This window comes from Drosophila biarmipes, chromosome 2L (genome assembly GCF_025231255.1).
Source record: "Drosophila biarmipes strain raj3 chromosome 2L, RU_DBia_V1.1, whole genome shotgun sequence".
NCBI lineage: Eukaryota > Metazoa > Arthropoda > Insecta > Diptera > Drosophilidae > Drosophila > Drosophila biarmipes.
This window is the reverse complement of record NC_066612.1, coordinates 6,597,448-6,619,995: the sequence shown is the minus strand read 5'-3', so window position 1 is coordinate 6,619,995 and position 22,548 is coordinate 6,597,448. Positions and strand designations below refer to the sequence as shown.

Genomic DNA, 22,548 nt, shown 5'->3' with positions numbered 1-22,548 from the left:
TTTCGAATTGTCATCACAATTTAAGGCGAAAAACTGTTGCAAAAATAACAATAAAAACTGACAGGCACATGTTAATGAAGGTAAGCGTTCGCCAAAATGAACCTGATGAGGTTTATTAGGCTTTTGCTTGATTGCCGAACGAGCAGCGCTTACAGTACAGCAAATGCCCGAAATGGCCAGAAACGTGTTTCCATAAAACTCACCTCCAAAACGTCCGTCACGTGAGACGACCGCAACGAATCGGCGATGAGTCAGCGACCCATGCGCCCCAGAGCGATCGGTATATACTCAAATATACTCGTATATGAGTATTCGCGGCACTCATTAATAAACCGCAAACATATTCGCTGTCGGGCGGCCGAATGAACGAGTATGTAAGCTGGAGGCGTTTACCCTTGACCATGTTTTGACAACCAGCGATACCACATGGCCGGAGGACCGTTAGGAGCCGGGACAACCCAATCCCGATACAACATAATCCGAAACAATCGATCCATTGGCCTCTACCTGGGCCATAACTCACTTTTGGCATGTGCTGATTGACGGACAGATGTTTCCACGGGGGTTCCGATATCGGTACCTACGTACATACGAACGATCATCTCTACCTGGTTCTGGCTGTGTTCAGATTTCGCCAGACTCTCTGGACTTGTTTACGAACCTCACACCCAGAACGTGGTAATACGAAGCCCACCAAACGCGGCATTGCCAGCTTGAAAACCCAAGGTAAATATAGTATCTTTATAAGAAAGTATATCTTAAGTTAGGATAATAATCCTAGGTCATCAGAATAAAAACACAGCAAGCAGTGTATTTTCCATATTTATTGTTTCCCCATTTTAATACACAATCCATTAATAGGAACTGGGGTTGTGAGCCAAATTTATGCAAGATGCCTTATCTATACGGCATAGCGGACACCAAGTTCCTTCACCAGAAGGTGAAAACGAAGGCGAAGGTCCGCTCGGATATGCCGCCCACCAAGTTCACAAGGGACGATTTCCTCAAGGGCTGTCCCAAGTACGATAGGGATAACGTACCCATACAGTTCAGGACATCACCCGATTCCCTCGTAGAACTGTGCTCCATGGTGGTGGACAAGCTGCCATTGCCATCGATCTTCGAGTGGGATGATATGGATATTAGGCGATGGATCAACGGATATGGCTTTCCTCAGTATATGGTGGGTACTCATTAAATAATATTAATATCATAAACCATATAATCCCCTTTCAGAACACCTTTCGTGTGAATATGATCACGGGTCGAAAGCTGCTCCTGCTGGACGCCTCCGCCCTGTGTGCCATGAACATCAAGGACTTCGAGCACATCCGGCGTATCACCTATGCCATCCGTATGCTGTTCCACTTCGAGCTGACCAAGTTCTCCTCCAGCATCTCTCTGCCGGATGAGAAGCCCAACGAGCTGTACCTGCTGTTCCACACGCAGACTGGACTGAACTATGACAAGGTGCGCAGGTCGGATCTCTACCGAAGGATGCAGATCCTCCGGGAGCGTTCCCGCAACCTGGACCACTGGGATCTGCTGTACCTGTGGTTGCGCAGGGAGCAGGAGCGCAAGTACAAGGAGCTGATCGGATTGGTTCCGCGGGCTCAGATGTACAAGTGCGATACGGCGGTGGTGGAGCAGGAGCAGTCGCCATCCGAACTGGAGCCGGAGGAGCTGATGTGCATGACGTGCATCCCGCCGTGCGATTGCGACTGGACGGAGCGGGACCTGCGGCTGCCGTGGCGAATGGAGTGCCTGGCTCCCGTGCTGGCCACCACCATGAGCAAGTGGAACTCCATGCAGGCGCAGTGCTCCACGTGCATCCCGCCCTGCGAGTGCCGCTGGCCACCGCGCTACTACCTCACGGGCACGGTCATCCGGTGCCTGCAGCAGCGCTTCCCGGAGAAGTTCTGCCCCATCTTCGACGAGCGGTACCGGGCCTCGCCGCGTCCCAGTCTCGTGGAGCGCTGGACCCGCTTCTCCATTTGATTCCGAGCTGCTGGGCACTTTGGGTGTATTTATTTTATATGGAAATATACAAATTAATAAAGCGGATAATTTGGATTTGATTTAAGATTCAAAATAATTGTGAATTTTCATAATTAAGTTTATATAGCAAGCAAGCAAATCGATAATCTTTCAATTGAATATGACATTAATGGGTGTGGGTATTATATTTTTTATAAATTAACCTTAAGATCTAACAAATTTAGCACTATTTAATTTGGGGTTTATAAACAAGATTCCCAACGTTTAGATTTAATTTTCTATGTTGCTCTAGACTTATTAGATTACAATGTGTATATTTAATAAATGTTCATACTGTGGGTACAATTAAGTGGGTATGTCCGTGACACTGCCAAAGCTCCACCCCATTTAAATTCGAAAAGCATGTGTGCTTTAGAAAATCTATTTCATCAGACATACCCAGGCCATAAAGAACGATCTGTTGTTATAACATCTCAGCTGTTTTAGAAACAAACAAATCCCTCGCCCATAAGCTATTAATCAACAAAATATCTGTCAAAACAAAACGCTCCCGGCATTGAAGACTATAAAAACTGCGGCAAAACTTAAGACTAACTTTGAAGAGAGTCATTGCTTTGGCAGCGGTTTTTGGCCTATGAAAAGAAACTGATATAGCACACCGAAAATAAATAGTTTGGGATAAGCAACTATTGTTCGATTAATTATACACTACTGAGTAACAATTTTGAGTCGATATTTATGAATATTATAAATATATTACTATATAATAATATAAAGCGATACGCAAATCCATATACTATAAAGAGGGAATTTTGACGTTCTCATTTGAGTTGGAAGTGCTCTTAAAAATGGAACAACATTTTTTAAAATCAAAATGTTCTTATAGTGCTTCAATCAAGTTAAATTCCTTCTTGAAATCTACTTAAAGCAAAATTGTTCTCAATATAAGAACGAAATGTTAAACATTTTGAGTCTACAGACTCTTTAACACACGAAGTTTTGAATATATCTTAACTTCAGTAATACCTCTGGTATAATTTTATTATAATATTTTTATAAAACCTTAAGTGTTTTTTTCAGTGTGGGGTGGTAACTATCCGCTCCGATTTGGCTCGATCACATCTGGATGTGGATAAAGATAATGGCAGCTGGGCAATCGCACTGACGTGCGTCGAGAAAGTGGGGAAAGAGAAAGAAGTGAGAGAAAGAAAGAACGGAAAGCAAGACGAGCAATAAGGTATAGCACAAAAATAAAATAAAATAAGAGGCGCAAGAATTTGAATTTTTGCATCCCACGAGCAACAACGCCGACGGACGTCAGCGGCGGCAGCAGCGGCGGCCGAGGCAGCGACGGCGACTGAGGCGCCTGCGTCGCTGCCGGCGACCGCTTTGGCCGGAGGAAAGAAAAAGCCGCCGACGAACGGCCGCATTTTCAGTTCAGTTCCAACGCTCCGAGTGAGGTGAACACTCAGCAAGCCGTCTGCCTTCCGACATCGCTTTCGAAACCGCTCGCATTCTAGAATTGCCTGCGCCTGCGCCAGAAAACTCTCCGATTTTCTAGTTTCAAAAATAAGCAACAGCTGTCTGTCCCCCACTGTCACTCTAAAAACCGTTCTCTAAACTGTTTCCGGAGCGTGTGTTTGGACCCTTTGTTTTCTGATCTACCGAAGAACTATTTTGATATTAAAAAAAAAAGGGGAACAAAAGATACAAGATAATAATAAGCGATACACGTGCGGTTTCTTTGCGGTCTTGAGGCGGTTTCCGTTGTCGTCTGGGTGTGCTGTTCTATGCAAATCGGGGTAGACCCAATCATACTCGCACTGTTTGCCAATCGGTTGGTGCTGAACACATTATATAATCTGCCATAAACAACTAACATTCGTTAGTTGTCGCCGCAGCCATCGTCGAGTGCAAGGTGGGTTTCAGTTCCTAATGCAAAAAGTGCCAGCAATCCGTTTCGAGTGCGGTGCAATACAATTATTTACAGCCAAGTGGCGTTTAATTAGATCTCAGAGGGAGCTTATTTGCTGTAGTAACAATAATAAGTCAATAGCGACTTAATTATGTGGTTTAGTTAAAGTAGATCGTTTTTCGAGAACCTCAAAAATCTTCTACCTGATCAAGTATAAAAAATATCTATGTTCTAGGGCTAGTTACGATTGATTGTTAATATTGTCAATATTTAATATTAATAGTGATTTTATTTTAAAGTGATTTAATATTTGTAGAACGTTATTCGGGAACTTTAAAAATATTCTATCTAATTAAAAATAAAAACCATAATTGTATTAAAAACGCAAAAAAATTACATATGTTTTAGGGCTAGTTATTGATTAAAATAGTGATTTAATATTAAAAGTGATTAAAAAAAGTGATTAGCTTAATGCTCCAGTTAAATTAACAAAGATCCTTATTCGAGAACCCATAAAAACGTTTTGGCTGATAAACGGTATAAAATTTGTTTTCAGACGGAAAATGTAAAATATTCCAATTAATTCAGCACTAACTATAACAACATTGACACAAATTAACTGGTGATTAAATATTTTTTAATTGGTACGTGTCTTAGCACTTATAATAGTCGTGATTAAATGTTAAAGCCTGATTTGCGTTATAGAATACACATTGTTTATTGTAAACAAAAGTGCGCTTGGAAATTACTTCCCCATAAACATAAACATTGACGACTTGGCTTCTTTATGACTAATATTGTTTAATGAGTAATTTCTTTAATTGTAAGTAAGATCCCGCCGAATAGGCTGACCTCCTGCAAGAAAAGTCGGCAGTTCCTAATATTGTTTGCCTTATAGACGGTTTAGACGGTCGGAAGATGACGTACTAATATGCGACCATATAGAAGTCGTATATAGTCATTGCCCACACACCATACGAACTGACAGATGCCGCTTTTCATTGGGTTAATAACATGGCAACACATGTCCCAGGCACAAGGACGATAGTTTCGGATATATATATCCTCATGCGGGTATAGGTTTTTTGTGGGTTTTTGTTGCCAAGACGCCAGCAAATATTTGCACCACAAATTGACCAAACGCCGTATAGGCCCACAGTTAATTGATTGGACTGAGTCTAACATGTTGCTAGGGGCTGGGCTCCCGACTCAAGACCCTGTCTGCCACACATGCACGTGTCTGGCGATAATTAGCATGCAACAAATCGCATATAGCTGACGAATTTCCACTTCCAATTCCGTTTCCACCGCCGCTTCAATAAATTATCGCGGCGCCAGCAGAACTGAACAAATAATGGATAACGACAGCTCATTGCATTTGGCGGGAACCTTTTTGGGAACTTAAACTGAAGACTAACAGATTGATAGAGAAAGTTCTCATGGAGAAATGGATATTGATTTAAATTAATTTTCAGTGATAAAGATACAATATGGTATTTAATCCATAGATTGTGATATAAAACAGTGATTTCCATATATTACTACTTAAATAAATTAAAAACTTTTCATCCCAAAAATTTTAGCTTAGGATATACATAATTTCAAATAAAAAACACCCGAAAATTGTTTAAAAAAATATGAAAAACTATTTATACAAAGTGAATATAAACATAAAAGAAAGTAGTACTTAACTGCCTTAAACAAAAGGTGATCTTGAGGTCTATGTCTAACTGATATCCTTTTCCGGGCTGCTGTCTAGCCCAAATATTTGGCCATAATATCTATTTAACTTGTGAATCACCTGACTCAACTGCTGACTTGTGCAAATTTAATTAGCCTGCGAATACTATTTAATTCCATTTGACGTGAAAGTAGCCAGGCCAGCGGCTCTTTCGGACGCCACTCAAGTGTTCGCGTCTCATTATATTTAGAATTTCTGATTTCTGGGCGGCGGCATTTGAAGACGCAGACAGGGACGATAAGGGGCGGCCCGATAAGCGGGCCAGGAGCTAGTTCCGCGGCGGCGGAGGGGCAATCCGGTGTAGTTATGAATGAGCCAAGCGGTACTGTGTGATATAATTGCCTTGAGTCATGGGACGGACCCGACACTGCCCCCATACACGGCAATTGTGTGCCCTCCTCTGGTGAAAATAGCCACCTTTCGTGGGCACGTTCAGGTACGCACACGAGACACCAGCGGCGATAAGATTAGATAGTCAAAAATCTAAAAAGAAAAAGACCCATCGGTGGGCTGCTCCGGAAAAAGTTTCATTAACTTTGCAGACTATTAATATCGTATTCTCTAGATGCCTATCGTATCGCCTTGCGATATTTCGTTTCCAATTTAAAGACCTTTGCTAACTTCTGGTACATTTCCATTTGCAGAGCGGCACAGAGAGGCGCCATGTCCAACACGGAGAAAGGAGGAATGCACAGTGTGCGAAGTAAGTAGATAGTCTGATATGATATGATATCACGCGCGAAACGTCCCCAGTCGGTTCTTAAGTTCCCACCCAAAGGAAGCGTTTTATATCTACAAGTCGCTGTGGCCTTTAACTACTTCCTAATTAGTTTTATTGATTAAAAAAATACATACTAGCATTTTTGTTTTAGAAATTCTTAGAATTTTTCCACCTAAGCGATGCAAAAACTAAAGCTCAATACAGTCTAGAGTTTTTGTGCAATATTAATATTTTTACATTTTTGTGAGACAGTTGGGAGCTTAGGTTTTTTGCTTCACTACAAAATATATATTCGTATTTTAATATACTGGCAATCCAGTCGAAAGTACCAGAACCAAGTCCCCAGAAAAGCCGCAGCCGAGCCCCTTTTTTCGCTTCTATACGCGCAACGATAACAGGGCCAGAAACCGCATGACGCCACTAAAAATGGGGCGCGCCACGGTCACTTGGTTGGGAAATTGAAAAAAGTGCCTATGCCTGACGGCCAATTGAATTGAAACTCGGTTAAAATAAACAAATTGATTTGACTCCTCCTCGATCCAGTTTGATTGGTGTCAACGAGACAAGTTGTATTGAGGTTACAAATCAATTGGGCCTCTGTGATTGAATTGAATGCTGATCGATTTTCCGGTTCTTCTGAGCCTCTGGTTCTCTGGTCCTTTGTTCATGTTCTTCCTTGCTTTGTTATTGAAAAAATCATAATATCTCAACAAATATCAAAAATTGCTAAATAAATATTCAGGTTAATTCAGCCCAACTTATGTCAATCAAAATGAAATATGCCAAGTCCACTTCGATTTCACGGAAAATATAGTTAATATCCCGAAAATAAATCCTGTCAAACCCACGCTGAAGTGTTTGGTTTTTGCAATGATAGCCTGACCCATTTGTGTCAATCAGAATTTAATAAATATTTAATTGTAACACCCTCGACACACTTGTCAACTCCTCGATCATCCTAATGGGGAGGTCCCATACCATCTATCCTTGGCCCGACACTCCTCGGGTTCGATGTCATCGATATGGATAGGGATAGGGTGGCCCACGCCTTGTGACAGCTGGACTGCGCAGTTGGGCGACCTCATGACGCCATTGTTATGACATTTCCAAGGAATACCACGCATTAAACTATGCAAACAAATTAGCGCAGTCACGCTAACTAAACGCGTTAGTTGGTCTATCCCCCCACCACCCCATCGGAACTGTCAAACGATTCGTATTCCGCATGGAAAGTTTAGTTCATGGACTAAATTCCGAGTACATTTCGCAATTAATTGAACGATGTGTGCGTTTGTTGTTGTTGTGTTTTTTGTGGCGAATTTTTAATAGCCTATCGGCGACGGTCATCCGACTGTTTACTATTTAATTCGTACTTTTGGAGCTGTTTAGCACTTTAGAGCCAGACAATCAGACAGTCAGACAACCAGCAGGGAGGCGGATTTTTGGGTGGAGGTTGAGGAGGAGGGCCCGTGATCGCATGCTCGAGTGCACATTCCGTCGACCCCGTGAGCAAACATGAATGATAGATAAGCTTCGAGCTCTAACCAAGAATCAAAGCATCCAATTAGCACGGAAATACCAAGGGGGCAGTGGGGAAAGGTGAGAAAAACTTACGTATCACGATCTAAGACCCGCATTTTCTTACTACCCTAGTTTATAACTACTAATTAGGGGGAGTTCTGACTAACTTTGTTGATGCTAATTAAAAACGTTTTCTCCTCAGACGATTACAAGTTCATTTAACATTATAACTAGTATTGAATGCCTATCGATTAAATCGATTAAGGTATTATCTTGTGTTAAAGACTTGTGAATTCTCACCCACACCCTCATAGCACTCTTAGCTAGTCATCAAAAATAAAACAAAGCAGGTGTGATTCATTACTGATTTTTATAGGTTTTCATTGTTTGCTGACATTGCGTATTATTTAAAAATTCAAGGTGCTTACAAGTTCAATAAAAAGGGGAAAATAAACCAACACGAACTTGGTTATAATGTCCAATAATAATTAAAATAAAATCGTGATAAATGCTTATTTGAATTGTTCATTAACATTTGCAATATTTAATCCAAACCTTTTTCGAAATATATGTGTGTATAGTTCGCCTAACTTATGATTAACGAACAAGTACTTTAAAATTGTAATTGGATAATAATAGTAGACATATAACGTGCCATAATTGGATGGGCTACTTCCGCTGTTATTTTACAATGAATATTAAATGTTTAATTTTTTGTCAGCTATATCACAGTATGAAATCAGCCAGCCTTACTAAAAAGCTGGTAAATCATTAATTTTTATTCAGCTTAAAAACCCCGGCAAATAATAGAACCTGCCTTTGAAAACAATTTGGTCGACTTATCAAAATTTGCGTTGCTGAAATTCCCCGGAGGAACCGCTTCGCAATGTGATTCCAGTTCCCATTTGAATCCACATTTGAATCCGGCGGGTATTCACCCTTGGCAACAGACTTCGGGTCGTCGTCTGGAATTAATCAAACAGCTAAGCCCCGCCACAAGTAATGAATAATGAGCATGTGCTCGGATCACTTCGCTTACGATAAATTGTTATTAAACTTTTGCCACCTCATGGCGATGTGTTTGCTAGACTCTCCAGCTTATTGATGACTGTCATAATTGGCACTCCATTGTAGGAACTCCCCAATTGTTCTGCCCCCTGTGCTTAATATGCATTAATTGAGTCAAGTTAGTCCAGTTGTGTAAAAACAACATTTTTTACTAATTGAGGTAAATTAATTTCTTGGAATTTTCAGAGTTCCTTGCATTGAATCGAATTTGTTTATAATTTGATGCCTTACATAGTACTTCCGCTGCGCATGGCACACTTTCCTGATAGTGGTTTTTGTTTTCTAATTAAAAACCAGATATTTCTAGTACTCCGACAATTATGAGTTTCTACATTAATCAAGACCAACGAGCGCAGACAGTAAAAAGTCTGACTTTGACCCCAGGGACCCTATAATCATTCACTTGTCTGAGCGATAATCGAAAAAGCTGAGGCAAGCCTCCATTGATGGTTCTGCAATCGCACTCAAAAGCGACGACTTCGGAAATAAGGTTTTCAAATTAATCTGAAGTCTATAAATAACGATGTCCTTTGCCAAGGCAAAGCTTGTGCTAGTTTTAATGTTTTTGAGAGCCAAAGTTCAGAAAGTAGTCTTCAACTATTTGCGATGTTGACAGTTTTGATGGGTCCAAAATAATATTTTCTAAGGCCCCTGAAAGCTTGGCGACGAGCCCCCTTTTGCGTACGTGTATGAATATTTTTTAATGCCAGCTATAAATGTAGCTACACTCATGCACATGGCGACTGAGACCCCAACTGACAACTTGTTTACAACCTGTAGCTCTTCATTAGCCGGCACGTGCATGTTTGAGATATGGCCGGAGGAAATGACAACTTGAAGTTACCATATACATATGCCTGAATGGTCAGTCAGACCAGCTGTAGAGTCATGCCCTATGCTGGATTAAAGTGGTTCGGATACTGGCGATCAGATAAGTTTACTTGGCGAATTTATGGCCGAATGCAGCACTTGCGAGCCCGCCTAAGTCAATTAAAGTTCTGGATTTCCTGCTTTGTGCGGCTGTAAAGCCATCAAACAATTGCCAGACATTCCGTGCCCTGCCATTCCATAGACTTATCAGTCTGGATTGCGTTGTAAATCTATACAAGTTCCTCGTACTGAGCACTGATTGCACTTTGGACGGCAAGCGCCACAAGTGCAGGCCCCAATTGTAAATTTCCATGGAAGATTTCCGAGCCGAATGAAAGGAACGGAATCTAGGACAATAGCGACGATGGTGGCGATGATGGCGATGATGGCGATGGGAAAGACCCTCGGGAGAGGGCCGCTAATAAGACCAATAAATCACAATGCAATCGCCCCACAAAAGTGATAAGTGCGGCTGGGTATGCCTTTGACAAACAGCAATTGCCACAATAATTCAGCAATTAATTAGCATTAGCCTGTAGCTTATTGTTGAAGTGGAACCAGTTCCACGAAAAGCAAACAAAGTCGTCTCTGCTGTGGCGATTTTGCAACTTTGCTATTGGCATTACAATTCGCTCGATGCGAACGAGGCCAGTTCCGTAAATCAGTTAGAAACGGAAATGCAGTTGGCCAGCATAACAAAGCCAATAATTGCCGCTAGAAGGCGAGGCGGCAATGTCATCCAACCGACAGATATAGATACAATATCTATGTGGTGGATGTGTTACCACGAGTGCAGTGTGTTTCGGGGTTCTGAAATAAATACAATAAATGCTGAACAGAGGATATGAAAATGTTACATGATATATGAAATTGTATAATATATGATATGGTATATATATTAATATTTAAAAAAAGTCCTATATAATATAATAAAGGGAGTTTAAAAAGAAAACCAAAACTTAGAAACAAAAGCCATACTCTTACGATATTTAATTTATATCTTATTTTATATATCCTCTTTTCTATGAAATTTCACAAAGTTTGAGCAAAAAATCTTGGGACTTTTTCCTATACGCAGTGCAAAACAATCGATCACATTTATAAATGGACAGAAAAAATGGCCTTAGTCGCCTTAATTTCCGTACATTTAGCTGAAGGTCTGTGCGATCGTTTCTCAAGATACACAAATATCGAGGACAAAACGGTCCTGAGAACCACTGTAAAAGTGATCACGTGGAGCGAACCGATACAATCGATTTATGTGGCCAACAAAACACTTTTTTCGCATTTCCCCCGGTAAGCAATTTGTGTTCTACATGGAGAGCAGTTGTGATATGGAATCGGAATCGGGTGTGCGAGTGTGGGAGTACTAGCTACAATCTGAATCTGAAAAGTGGGCTCGTGTTTGGCGCGCCTTCGCCATAACTCATACGCCGCGTTGCGCCCCCCAAGATCCCATGACTGAAAAAAAGCAAAACACAGAAATGACTTGGCACCCTGACAGTGCGCATTTATGTGACGTCGATGCGGGCCTTTCTTCGCCGCCTTTTAGGCGAATTATAACAGGAACGTCAGTCGTAGATGGTGGAAAATTTTTGGCCAGACCGAAGCACCCACGCAGTTTTTGAGGACATTCCGCAAGAAATTTCGCCAGCGGATCACATGCGCTTTTCTTTATTTCGAAACAAATACACACCCATTCGGGGAGAAAATAAATCAGTCGGTCGCGGCTGATGACGATATCGGTGGCTAACTTTCACCACCCTGCAGTAGCGCCATCCCATTTTGAAGGTCAGGAACCGGCAGAGCGGACAGCGAATGGTACACTTTGCTATAGGAAGAGGGTGTGTAGCACATTTGATAGAAACACTAGAGAGGCATTATAAATAGATCCCAGAGTGTAAAGGCAAACTGAACCAATAGTAGATAAAATAGAATAAGAGATTTAGCAATATGCGAGTACAAGACATTTTCGAAATTGCTTTTGCGTCAACCCAAAAGTGCCGGATATGCGTCTTTTGAAATAATATAATTTGAAAGCGAAGAAACCCATCTTCCCTTCAAGTGGCACTTAGTGAATAAACTCAATGAATTTTCCCCAGCAATCAATGAACCCAAAATGCTGAACGAACTCAGATTCACTTGTTGCGCCAATCATAAAAACCGTGATTTAAGTATCACGTTTGCCCGTATTCATTTCGTTTTATTCACTCGCCGGCTATTTTTAAGTTTTTGCCTTTCTTCGCTGGGACTTTTATGTTGCTGGCGAGCTGGGGAACTTGTTTCAACCCAAGTGGAGCATCAACGAAAGCCAATAAAGGCTAAAGATCAGTGCAAAATCACACAGAAACCGAAGTCAAATATGTTTTGTGCACGAGACAAGCGAAATTCTGAGAAGAGTTTGTCAAAAACCCGGCAGTGTGAAACCCAAATAATTTTGAGCTTTTTCAGCCGGTTTTTCGCTGGTCCTCCTCTTTTGCTCGCTTGTAAACACCAAGCATGGCCTTCACTTAATTTATTGCTAAAAAAATAGTTTGGCGGTAAACAAAAGGCCTCCTAAAAAAACAAAAAATAAACGTTCGAGGCGACAATTAATCAAGAACTCTTCTGCTCGGAGGCAAACAAGTTTCCATCGTTAAGATTCTCGGAAGGAGTCGCAGCCTCAAAATTTCAGCTTGATGAGTAAGATCGGTTGGAGAACCCTTGATGAGTTAATTTAGATAAATTAGAGCTACCATACAAATACTATTCGGTTTAATTATCAACGAAAATGTATGCCTAATGAGAATTTAATTTGATTAGGTTGAATAACTGGCTTATTTTGTTTATTGTAGTAAAGTAGAGTATTGGTTTTAACTGTGACAGAGCAGTTTCTTTAAAACCAAATAATTTATAGAAACTAGACTGCGTTGCGAGCTATTATTAGCCGCTCTTTAAGATAAGAAAATAAATTTACTACTGTATAAATTAAGGCCGTAGCCAGTTCTTGACAATCATTTATTAAAATTTATTTCCTCTCTGGAGGTGGAAGTTGTATAAATCAATCCCTATCGATATAATTTGCGGCACACGCTTTTCAGCATTGATTCGAGGTGTCAAGACATGGCCCGGAGATTAACAAACCCCCAGTCTGCCAATGATCCAAACTTTCCCATTGACGTATTCGCAATACCTTCCGACACTTTGGTGTACCTCTGATCTTAACCGATCCTATCCGATTCGATCCTAACAGAGTTGAAAAAGAGAAACTGGTCGAATACGAAACCTTGCCGATATATATTTCGGTTTTATCTCTTTCTTTGGGTATTTCGAGCACGTTTTTCTGGTTATATGGGGGGATCGAGAATTTATAGCAAACATGACTAGGTATTTTTATTTTTTTACGCTCTTTTGATGGCTCGGCTTCGGTTATTTTCGAGTGCTAATTTGAATACACGTTGAGTGTCGCGGTTTATTGTTGTGCGCCGCCCGTTTGATGATGCTCGCCGAAGTCTAGACAAGTCGAGTGGCGTTATTTTTTTGCATGACATTAACATGATATTGGGGCAATAATCAGCGGGGTGGGCGTGTCCCGGCCAGACGGCCGATAGACTGATAGACTGGCCCGATAGACGCTTCCCCGCAGCTGATAGCGAACATTATTTTTCGACGGGAAAGTCGTTTGGGGTGAGTTTAGCACTCCGCCCGCCGACCGGCATCGATAATCGGTTTATATATGCTTACACCGCGACTGGCGAACATTTCCCCAAATCGAAAATAAAGGGGTTCAATGGAGTTCAACGGCACTCGAAATTTATTTATGTGATTTGCGAGAAACTCAACCCGTGTCGAACAATGCACTTTGCCACTTAATAACCACCCAAAAAGATGACAGCCGGCGTCCGAGTTGATTATGGCCACCACTTAATGATCTTTGAAGTTGTGTCCTCGTCTCCAAAAAGTACGAAATAAACGCCTGATTCGGTTGTGCTCAGCTTTCGAGCTGCACCCTTTGCCAGGCGATCCTCAAATCAAATTCATGGCCCTTGCCGTATGCTATTGAGGTCGCCTGACAACGACTGTTAAGTTTTGCGATTGCGATTTTATTGGCTCATTAATATGGGTAATTAATGCGTTTATCTGGGCTGCATCGTGTAATGAAAACAACAGATTACATCAGATAATGTAGTGGGCGGGATATGGTTAGTTGATAACAATTCACTTTACACGGGTGTAAACGAAACGTGTGCTAGCTTGTTATGGACTTACGGAACCCCCTTAGTAGATTTTATTACTATTTAATTCTAATTACTATCTGATTGTTCCTAAATACACTTTCCTAGAATTTCTTTCTATTATAGAAATAAAAAACAAACTAACAAAGCAACGTTTTTCCAAAAAATTATAAGACACATAATTTATTTTCTTTAATTATACTTTCCTAGAATTTCCTTTATCTTGTCTTAAAAATGCTATAGTTAAGGTAAATAAAAACCTCAGTTCGAGGCTCATACTATCTATATACTTCCTAGAATTTCTTAGATATATTTTTGGGAATTTCCTGTGATATAAAACAAAATTTAATTCACATACAGTACAGTTTTGTTATCAGAAATCAGCCATATTGTCGGTCTTTGGGTGGGCTTTATTTTTTAGTCGCTGGTCGCCTGACTTTCGGCTGGCTGGAAATATTCCAGAGCTGAATTTAAAGTGTCTAACCTCTCAGTGACCCAGCCGACGGAGCTTGGGCTTTTTCGCTGTATCGCTAGTATCAGTGTCCGGCCTTGCATTGGATTCTATTTTTAATCGGGCTCCGTTCTTCTCTCCCCTCCAGACTTCCTGTCATGCCGCCAAGTACTCAACCTGCTGACCATGCTCGGCTTCATGCTGAACTACGCCCTGCGAGTGAACCTCACCATTGCCATCGTGGACATGGTCCGACCAAATGTCACCTCAACGGGAAATGTCACCACCACGGGAAATGCCACCCTGGCGGGAAATGCCACCCTGGCGGGGATTGCCACCCTGGCGGGGAATGCCACATCTTTAACGGGGAATAGCACATCTCCGGATGGAGTGGATGTGTACGAGGAACGCTTCGAGTGGGACTCCTACCAGACCAACTTCGTCCTGGGCTGCTTCTTCTGGGGCTACATCCTCACCGAACTGCCGGGTGGTCGTCTGGCCGAGTTGATCGGTGGACGCCGCGTCTTTGGCCATTCCATGCTGTGGGCCAGTCTGCTCACCCTCATCACCCCGCTGGCGGCGCACATCAACTATGTGGTGCTCATCGTGGTGCGAGTGGTGCTCGGCTTCATGCTGGGCGCATCCTGGCCAGCCATTCACCCAGTGGCCGCCGTCTGGATTCCGCCCATGGAGCGCTCCAAGTTTATGTCTAACATGATGGGTAAGTGTAGCCCTGTATGGTCTTCGACTAGTTTTCCAATATTAACCTATATAATTTATGCCATAGCTTCCTCCCTTGGCGCTGCCATCACCATGCCCATCTGTGGCTACCTGATCTCCGTTGCCGGCTGGGCCAGTGTCTTCTACCTGACTGGAGGCGTGGGTCTGCTGTGGTCCTTGGCCTGGTTCACCTTTGTCTACGAGACCCCGGCCACCCATCCCCGCATTTCTGCCGAGGAGAGGCGGGAGATCGAGGAGGCCATTGGCACCACCACCTCCAAGAAGCGCCCGAGCCACGTGCCCTGGGGCCAGCTGCTCTGCTCACCCGCCGTCTGGGCCATCATCATCTGCCATGGTCTGGCCGTCTTCGGCTTCTTCACGGTGGTCAACCAGCTGCCCACTTTCATGTCCAAGATTCTGCACTTTGACATCAAGCAGGTGGGTTGTCTTACTAAGTATATCTGGTGATTTATCTCTACTAACAGTTTTTGATCTCCTGCAGAACGGCCTGTTCTCCTCGCTTCCCTATCTGGGCAAATACGTGATGGCTGTGGCCTCGTCCTATCTTGCTGATTATCTCCGCAAGAGGGGTACTTTGAGCACGACGGCTACTAGGAAACTGTTCACCACTTTTGGTAAGTACACCCAAAAATAGTTAATCCCAACATAAGCAAAGATCAGAAGCTTTTAGTTTGAGAAAATCTTTTCTCCCTTATTCAAGAAGAAACGTGCTCAAAGTAAAGACTAAATTACTCTTAAGTTTATTTTTTTTTAAATCGAGAGATACGAAGATTATAAAAGAGGTTTCCTAATAATAATATGTATTGTTAAAATTTCCTTATATATTAAATATCTTCTTGAAGAATTATAAAACTTCCCCTTAAGAAAATCAGTCGAAATTAATAATAAGCAATCTATAAATAAATTAAATAAAAAATTCAAGTTCAGGCAAACTAGATTTTTCTAGTGAAATTCATTTTATATTTAAAAATTTTTCTGTTGAACCAATACTATATATTCCTCATTTTCAGCTCTGGTGATTCCGGGTCTGCTGATGATAGTGCAGGTGTTCCTGGGCTACGACGCCACCTGGTCCGTGACGATCTTCTCGCTGGCCCTGTTTGCCCATGGAGCTGTCACCGCTGGTTATCTGGGCAATGGCTTGGACATTGCACCCAACTTCAGTGGAACCATCTTCGGACTGGCCAACACGCTGTCTTCCTTCGGAGGATTCCTTTCCACGTGGATGGTGGGAGCGCTCACCTACACAGATGTGAGTTTAAATGGAAAAAAAACATGATATAGATACATTACTAAATACATTTTATTCATTGCAGCAATCCTTCCACTCGTGGCAAATTGTGTTCTGGATTCTGGCGGCCACCTACATCTCGGGACCCATTGTCTTCGCCATCTTCGGCACTGGCAAACTTCAGCCCTGGAATAATCCCCCCGAGCGGGTTAAGATCAGCGACGTCACCCAGGAGGAGGGTGTTCCCCTCAAGAGCGAGAAGTGAATTCGCTATGCCAGTGAGCCTCAGTCGGTGCTTCTGCTGTTCCAGATGAGGGGAAGGGAATGAAAGCCAAGGGTTGGAGATATCACCTAGCGAGAAGAAAGGGATCCCACCAGATACATCACATCCGCACAAGTTATAGTAGCTGCTACTGCACCTTTGAGATTACGTGGTCTTCATTTGCCAACCGCTTGATCACTGGCATCAGATCAGAAACACCGGACACTCAACATGGAGAAAAACATGAAATGAAAGACATTATTTTTACACACACACAGATACTGCAAAGTATCTTCGCACAAATCAACAACCACAAACATCTCATAACCATTATAAAAAGAAAAACCCAAAAAACACTGTACACCGATGCACCCGTCTGCTAAATGGAAATTGACTATATTCATAAGTAATATTTACTTCTAGCCGTAAGCGTACACCTGTAACTGTATGCATTGTGTAGCCTAAATGATTTATAGTATTCTGTATGTCCGCAGAGCGCACAGCTAGCTGGTGGATGGAGCCTATCCTGGGGTCCGCCGATCCTGACTGTCGACCAGCTGCTGTGCCCCATATGTTTCGTTTATTTATAATGTAGCCCTAACTATTGCCTAGCTTAGATGAACAAAATACTTATGCAAGTAGTGAAAATACTTACGGAGATGCCGATAGTGTAGCTAAGTTGATTAAAGCTTACCTTGTACTATACTTGATTATTTATGTAATTAATTTAAACATTTTCTAAGTTCATAATAAAGCGTAACTCAGAAAGAAATATTTCCGGAGTTTTGATTGAGCAATCAAAAATATAAGCTATCATGAGTTTGTAAAGGAGTTGAGATAGTTATTCGGAACATAAGAACTATCTAAAGAACTATGGAAACCCAAAGTAATCCCGCCAAATATAATTCAATATTATAATATTTTTTTAAACTTATGTTTTAATGTTTTATTCAACAACATATTTTTACAATTTACAATACCACACATTTTTATTTTACATGATCCTACTTTGATTTTTACTTTTGTCAATTTCCTGTTGCCTACTTTTATGCTGTTCGACCAAAACATTTCGCTAGCTTAAGTTAAGTTTAAGGTTTATTTACAGAAACATAGCTAAGCGATACTACACACAGATTTGCTAAGCACCCATGTACACAGGTATACAGTGATCACTGATCATTAATTAGTAACTAGATAAGTACACAACCTAAGAGTCCGTCTCCAGACTGACGTTCGATAGCTCCTTGGTGATCTCACTGGGGTTCTTGAGAGGACCAGGATTGCTCAGCGTGTTCGTATCCTGGCTGAGAGCAGGGGGTGGCAGCTTGAAGCCACTGGGACCGCCCAGATTGAGGGATCCTCCTTGGAAGACAGGAGGCAGCTCGGTGGTGGAGGTGGTGCTACTGGTGGTGCTGGAGCTGGTGGCCATTTTGTAGAGCAACTGCAGCTGCTGCATGGCATTCGAGGGATCCGGGGGACTGTCCTTCACCGCTGGCTTTTTAACCTGCTCCTTTTGCCCCTTGGGCTTTTGTGGTTTCATGCCGTTGGACCAGGCCTCCAGCCAGCTGGCCCCATTTCTCTCCGTGGAGGTCATCAATCTCTCGGCCTCCTTCTGCACCTGCTGGCGGTACAGTTGGCGAGCCAGGGCCTTCTGATCGCCCTGGCTCACCTGGCGCTTGTTGAACGATTGATCGTCGTTGGGTTCACCGATGGGCCGCGTCTCCTTCTGGGGGCCCAGCTCCACCATCACCTGAAAGTCCGCATGCTCGCCCAGGCGAAAGCCAAAGCCCAAGCGGGAATCAGTTCCTAAAAATCTTTTATTTTTAATAAATGATTCGAACTTCGTTATAACATCTTACCCTTTTTAATCGGTGGTATGTTGGAGTAAACTATGGATAGTATGGACGGCAGTTCCCTTGGCACAATGAAAGCTGACGCATTTTGTGCTGAAAGTATACGAGATTTAATTGACTTGGTGTGCCCAATGCTTTTATCTCTCTCATCTGCCGGCCGATCCCCAGCACTTATGTAAATTTTAGGCCATTTATTTTCAGGGCGGGTTATATAACTTTTTTTTATGGTCTTGGGGTTTTCGTATTTACAGATGGCTAACAATGCGTGAGTATGCTTAAGGTTTTACGGCTTTCGGGTTCGTTTCACTTTGAAGGTCGTTTGAACAGCTGGAGATGTTAAATATGGATATTGATAATATCAAAAGTATAATATTTGAATAGGTAATTATGTTTGTATAATTTTAAAGGTTTAATATTTGAATAGGTAATATAGTTTACTATAACTATATTTTAGTAAAATTACTTTTAAAGGTTTAATATTTGAATAGGTAATGTAGTTTACTATAACTATATTTTAGTAAAATTACTAAAAATATTACTGTGTCAAAAAGTTATCTATTTATCTACTAAGAAAATAAGAGATTATAATTCAGTATTTTAAAATTTAAGTTGACATAAATTAGAGAATGTTGTATAAGAATAAAATGCTATTAAAACATATATGCTAATGAATGGGTCGTAAAAGTCTTTTAAGAACTCCAATTAAAAATCAGGGTTATCTGATCTAGTAATACGAAAAATTGAAAGGCTCAATGACTTGTACTGTCAGTACTTTGATCCCCAAACGAGTTGTTCCAAGAACCATTAGGTAACTCTAAGCCGCACCGCCACAAAAATGAACCCAAAAAACTAGTCGCATTGCGAGACAGACAATGAGACCCATAGACGATCCACAGGCCAAACAACATCTGCGGCGATCCGGCGACCTTGACACAAAGACCGGCAACGAGTTGGAGCTCGTCGGAGAGCTCAGGGTGCTTAGCCTGGCCAAAGTCCGCCGTTTGCCGTGGAGTTTGGGCCAAGAGCCACTCGAGATCATGGGAGACTGTCGCCGGGATCGGCTAAAGTAGTTCGACCGGTTATAAGGCAACCGATCTCGATATAGACTCCGCCGATTTCGGTTGCATTAACTTACTGTAGAGCAGGCCGATCAGCAAAGGCAGCCAGAGGCTAGCGTAGCCCCATTGTTTTGGCCAAGACATGGCCAGTCGTCAGCATTTATGTGGAGCCGCAGAAACTGCAATTACACACTCGATTACTTCATGCCAAGCCACATATGATTACAGTTTTTGCAGAATTTTTCAACATTTTTTTTGTAAGCCACTCTAAGGCGTTTGCGCAACAGTGTCTGAAAACCCGATGGCGACTTGAGGTTGGTCAGTTGCCCGAAAGCAGGTGCGTCATTTGGATAAATATTTGAAATATTTGGTTGCCAAGTTTTTCGTTAGCCGCTTTTGTTTACGCGATTTCGATTCCGACGCGATATGCAAACACACACGAACACCGAATACCTATACGAATGTGTCTTCGGTCTGGCTTAAATAAAAGCGTAAATACAAAAAGTCCAACAACACTGCGGTTTGGAAATCACTCTCACTTTTGTTCAATGAGCTTTGTTTTTTTTTTTGGTTAAAGGTAACTACGTAGCTCGCCTTGTCTTCATTTGGTTGGGCTTTTATTTCGGTGTCTTTTATTTATTTTTGTTTTTCCCTTGCAGTTTGGCCTTGTCTCGTTTTGGCTTTGATTGATTTCTGGCTTCTTTCGGTTTTTTTACTGCTGTAAAATTCATTTACACGCTAACTTCCCAAATTGATGTTAATAAACTGGGCAAACAGCGCGCAGAAATTTCGGATCGCATAAAAATGAAAGTTAGTGGTCTCAAAAAGTGTCCGTTGCTATTTTCGGCAGTGTAATTTTGGTCTCCGGGTATACATTCAACTAACACTCCGCACATACGAATGGCATAATTTAACTAACGTATTTTCTCGGCTCAATTCGATTCGATACGATTCGAATGAAGACCCTGTAAGAGCCCACCGTTTTCCAATAGACAACTTGTCCAATGCGCGTCTGCAAGCCAACTGAGCTGAAATCGAGAGTGTTTTCGGCCGTGCAACACGCGCTAAAATTTAACAGCAGGTCGCTCTCTGCGGAAAGCTGAAAATTGCACTGGGAGAAATTAAACCAATTTAAAATAAAAAATCTACGAATTTTTCATGGGCTGAAACTTGTAAAAACACTTTACTATGTATTTATGCATTTAATATTTAAATTATGAGAAACTTTTGAACTTATTTTTCGTTAGCTGGCTCATTCTTGGAAAATTATAAAAGATCATTAAGAATTTACACGGGAAATTTTGTAACCTTTATTATAGGGATCATAGATTATAATTTATATACCAATGTACATTTTCAATTTTATTAAAAATTAGCTTTCAAACTTCTTAATTCCATCTATCTTTTTAAATCTTTCACAAAGTATTTGATTTCATCATAGATTCTAATAATTTTACCATAATATAGATTTTTATATTTTTCTTTTAATTGATGAATGCATGTTAAAAATATTTAAAAATGTTATTACCTTCAATAAACCTAACATTTGATAAAATTTTTGTTATTTAAGATATTCGTTTTTCTCTCTGTACAGTAAGTCACGTAACTTTGGTCGGTAGCTGCGTACTCTCTATCCATTGAGCCAGGCTCGAAACATAAACTGAGTCCGAAATTGAGACCGGCTGTTGGCATCTGCTCCATTAACGTCATCTCTGTTTCAAATTGGCGCACTTTGCTTTGGACCCGGGTCTTGCCTTCTGGGGTCTGGCTTTTTGTAATTTCTTTTTTTTGGCACATTTTTGCGGCATTGTGAAAGGTTGCCTCAGGGCGTCTGTGCCTCCTTTTGTTTTTGTTTGCTTTTCATAAAATAAAGACGAAAAAACCGAATTTACTGGGGATGTAATGGTACATGGGCGGATTTTATTCAGTTTGCTTACGCCTACTGTGGAGATAATGCTCAAGAGATCTACATTCAGACACTTCAAATGAAACTTCATGGATTATTATTAAGTACCGAGTATAACTCGTTTCAATTTTAATATATTATAATGTAAAGATATTATATTTACATTTTGTCAGTTTTGTTTTGGACTCTAAGTTTACTTTTCACCCTTTTCTCAGGTTCATTGCACCCCCTAATTACCATAAGTAAGGGGCCTATGCATATTTTCATATGCTGCCCAGTGAACCCAGACGATCGTTTGCCCATCCATAATACGAATTCCATTTCTTATGCGTATTTTGCATAACGCAGGTCGGGCTGACATACACACGCCCCCTTTAACGACCAACAGTCTAATTAACTAAGACGCACGTTGTTACTTTATGTACGAACATTTCGTATAATTGTCCAGGCATAAAGTCCGACACATATGCAGACATGCTAAAAAAATAGGAAATATTTATGTAATAGGCGTTACCTGCCACACAGACTGCTGCACCGAGAAAAATAAATCATATCAGATTTGTTTAACAATATTATTTAGGGGTTGTGAAAAAAATAGATCATGCAAGATGTTATTTAGGGGTATTAGATTTCGATTCTTATTATTATTTTATGGAAATAATAGTATTATTATTAGTTAAAGAGTTATTTAAACTAGTAACTATTCGTTTACATATTGCATTTCAATTTCTAAAATTAAAATAAATACGTTTTTAAAATGTTAAATATTTTCTCCGAGTGCAGAAAACTTAGGCCCTGTCGAAAAACAAACAAGCCGAAGCGGTCAATGCATGAAGTGCAAATAGCTTTGAAAACTGCGTCTGCATAATTGCCATAGCCATGCAATGTCTGGGCCCTCGCCTCTCTTCAATTGTTTGCTTTGCCATTGTAGGTCTGCGAAAATTCATAAAAGTCAACTAAGAAAAGTGGAAATGCTATTGACACATGAACGAAAAGTC

At 41.2% G+C, this 22,548-nt stretch overlaps 3 protein-coding genes across 4 annotated transcripts; 2 read left to right on the top strand and 1 right to left on the bottom strand.

Moving 5' to 3' along the window:
* The first annotated feature begins 634 nt into the window (after positions 1–634).
* LOC108027701 (uncharacterized) lies at positions 635–2,073 on the top strand. The gene is made up of 3 exons (XM_044094219.2): positions 635–726; positions 862–1,183; positions 1,237–2,073. Exons 2-3 carry the CDS (start codon positions 893–895, stop codon positions 1,996–1,998), a joined length of 1,053 nt encoding a protein of 350 aa, XP_043950154.1. The 5' UTR covers positions 635–726; positions 862–892; the 3' UTR covers positions 1,999–2,073.
* A 1,361-nt stretch (positions 2,074–3,434) lies between these two features.
* On the top strand, positions 3,435–17,505 carry LOC108027828 (sialin). Its single transcript, XM_017099410.3, has 7 exons — positions 3,435–3,916; positions 6,299–6,357; positions 14,648–15,220; positions 15,287–15,657; positions 15,722–15,854; positions 16,251–16,492; positions 16,557–17,505. Exons 2-7 carry the CDS (start codon positions 6,318–6,320, stop codon positions 16,734–16,736), a joined length of 1,539 nt encoding a protein of 512 aa, XP_016954899.1. The 5' UTR covers positions 3,435–3,916; positions 6,299–6,317; the 3' UTR covers positions 16,737–17,505.
* Positions 17,506–17,651: 146 nt separating this feature from the next.
* On the bottom strand, positions 17,652–20,654 carry LOC108027829 (uncharacterized). 2 transcript variants are annotated; one of them, XM_017099414.2, is made up of 4 exons: positions 20,624–20,654; positions 19,722–19,823; positions 18,593–18,679; positions 17,652–18,539 (listed from the first exon to the last, which is right to left on the bottom strand). In XM_017099414.2, exons 2-4 carry the CDS (start codon positions 19,786–19,788, stop codon positions 17,941–17,943), a joined length of 753 nt encoding a protein of 250 aa, XP_016954903.1. In that variant the 5' UTR covers positions 19,789–19,823; positions 20,624–20,654; the 3' UTR covers positions 17,652–17,940. The 2 variants fall into 2 exon arrangements, with proteins under 2 accessions (XP_016954903.1, XP_016954902.1); XM_017099413.2 differs by having other exon boundaries at positions 20,564–20,635.
* Positions 20,655–22,548: the final 1,894 nt, after the last annotated feature.

Excerpts from the sequence above, each read along its gene's own strand:
- LOC108027701 (XM_044094219.2), top strand. The coding sequence starts at position 893 with ATGCCTTATCTATACGGCATAGCGGACACCAAGTTCCTTCACCAGAAG. Across the intron at positions 1,184-1,236 it reads ATGGCTTTCCTCAGTATATG|AACACCTTTCGTGTGAATAT; the intron begins GTGGGTACTCAT and ends ATCCCCTTTCAG.
- LOC108027828 (XM_017099410.3), top strand. The coding sequence starts at position 6,318 with ATGTCCAACACGGAGAAAGGAGGAATGCACAGTGTGCGAA. Across the intron at positions 15,658-15,721 it reads TGCACTTTGACATCAAGCAG|AACGGCCTGTTCTCCTCGCT; the intron begins GTGGGTTGTCTT and ends GATCTCCTGCAG. Across the intron at positions 16,493-16,556 it reads GAGCGCTCACCTACACAGAT|CAATCCTTCCACTCGTGGCA; the intron begins GTGAGTTTAAAT and ends TATTCATTGCAG.
- LOC108027829 (XM_017099414.2), bottom strand. The coding sequence starts at position 19,788 with ATGTCTTGGCCAAAACAATGGGGCTACGCTAGCCTCTGGCTGCCTTTG. Across the intron at positions 18,680-19,721 it reads GCTGATCGGCCTGCTCTACA|CACAAAATGCGTCAGCTTTC; the intron begins GTAAGTTAATGC and ends GTATACTTTCAG. Across the intron at positions 18,540-18,592 it reads CATACCACCGATTAAAAAGG|GAACTGATTCCCGCTTGGGC; the intron begins GTAAGATGTTAT and ends AAAGATTTTTAG.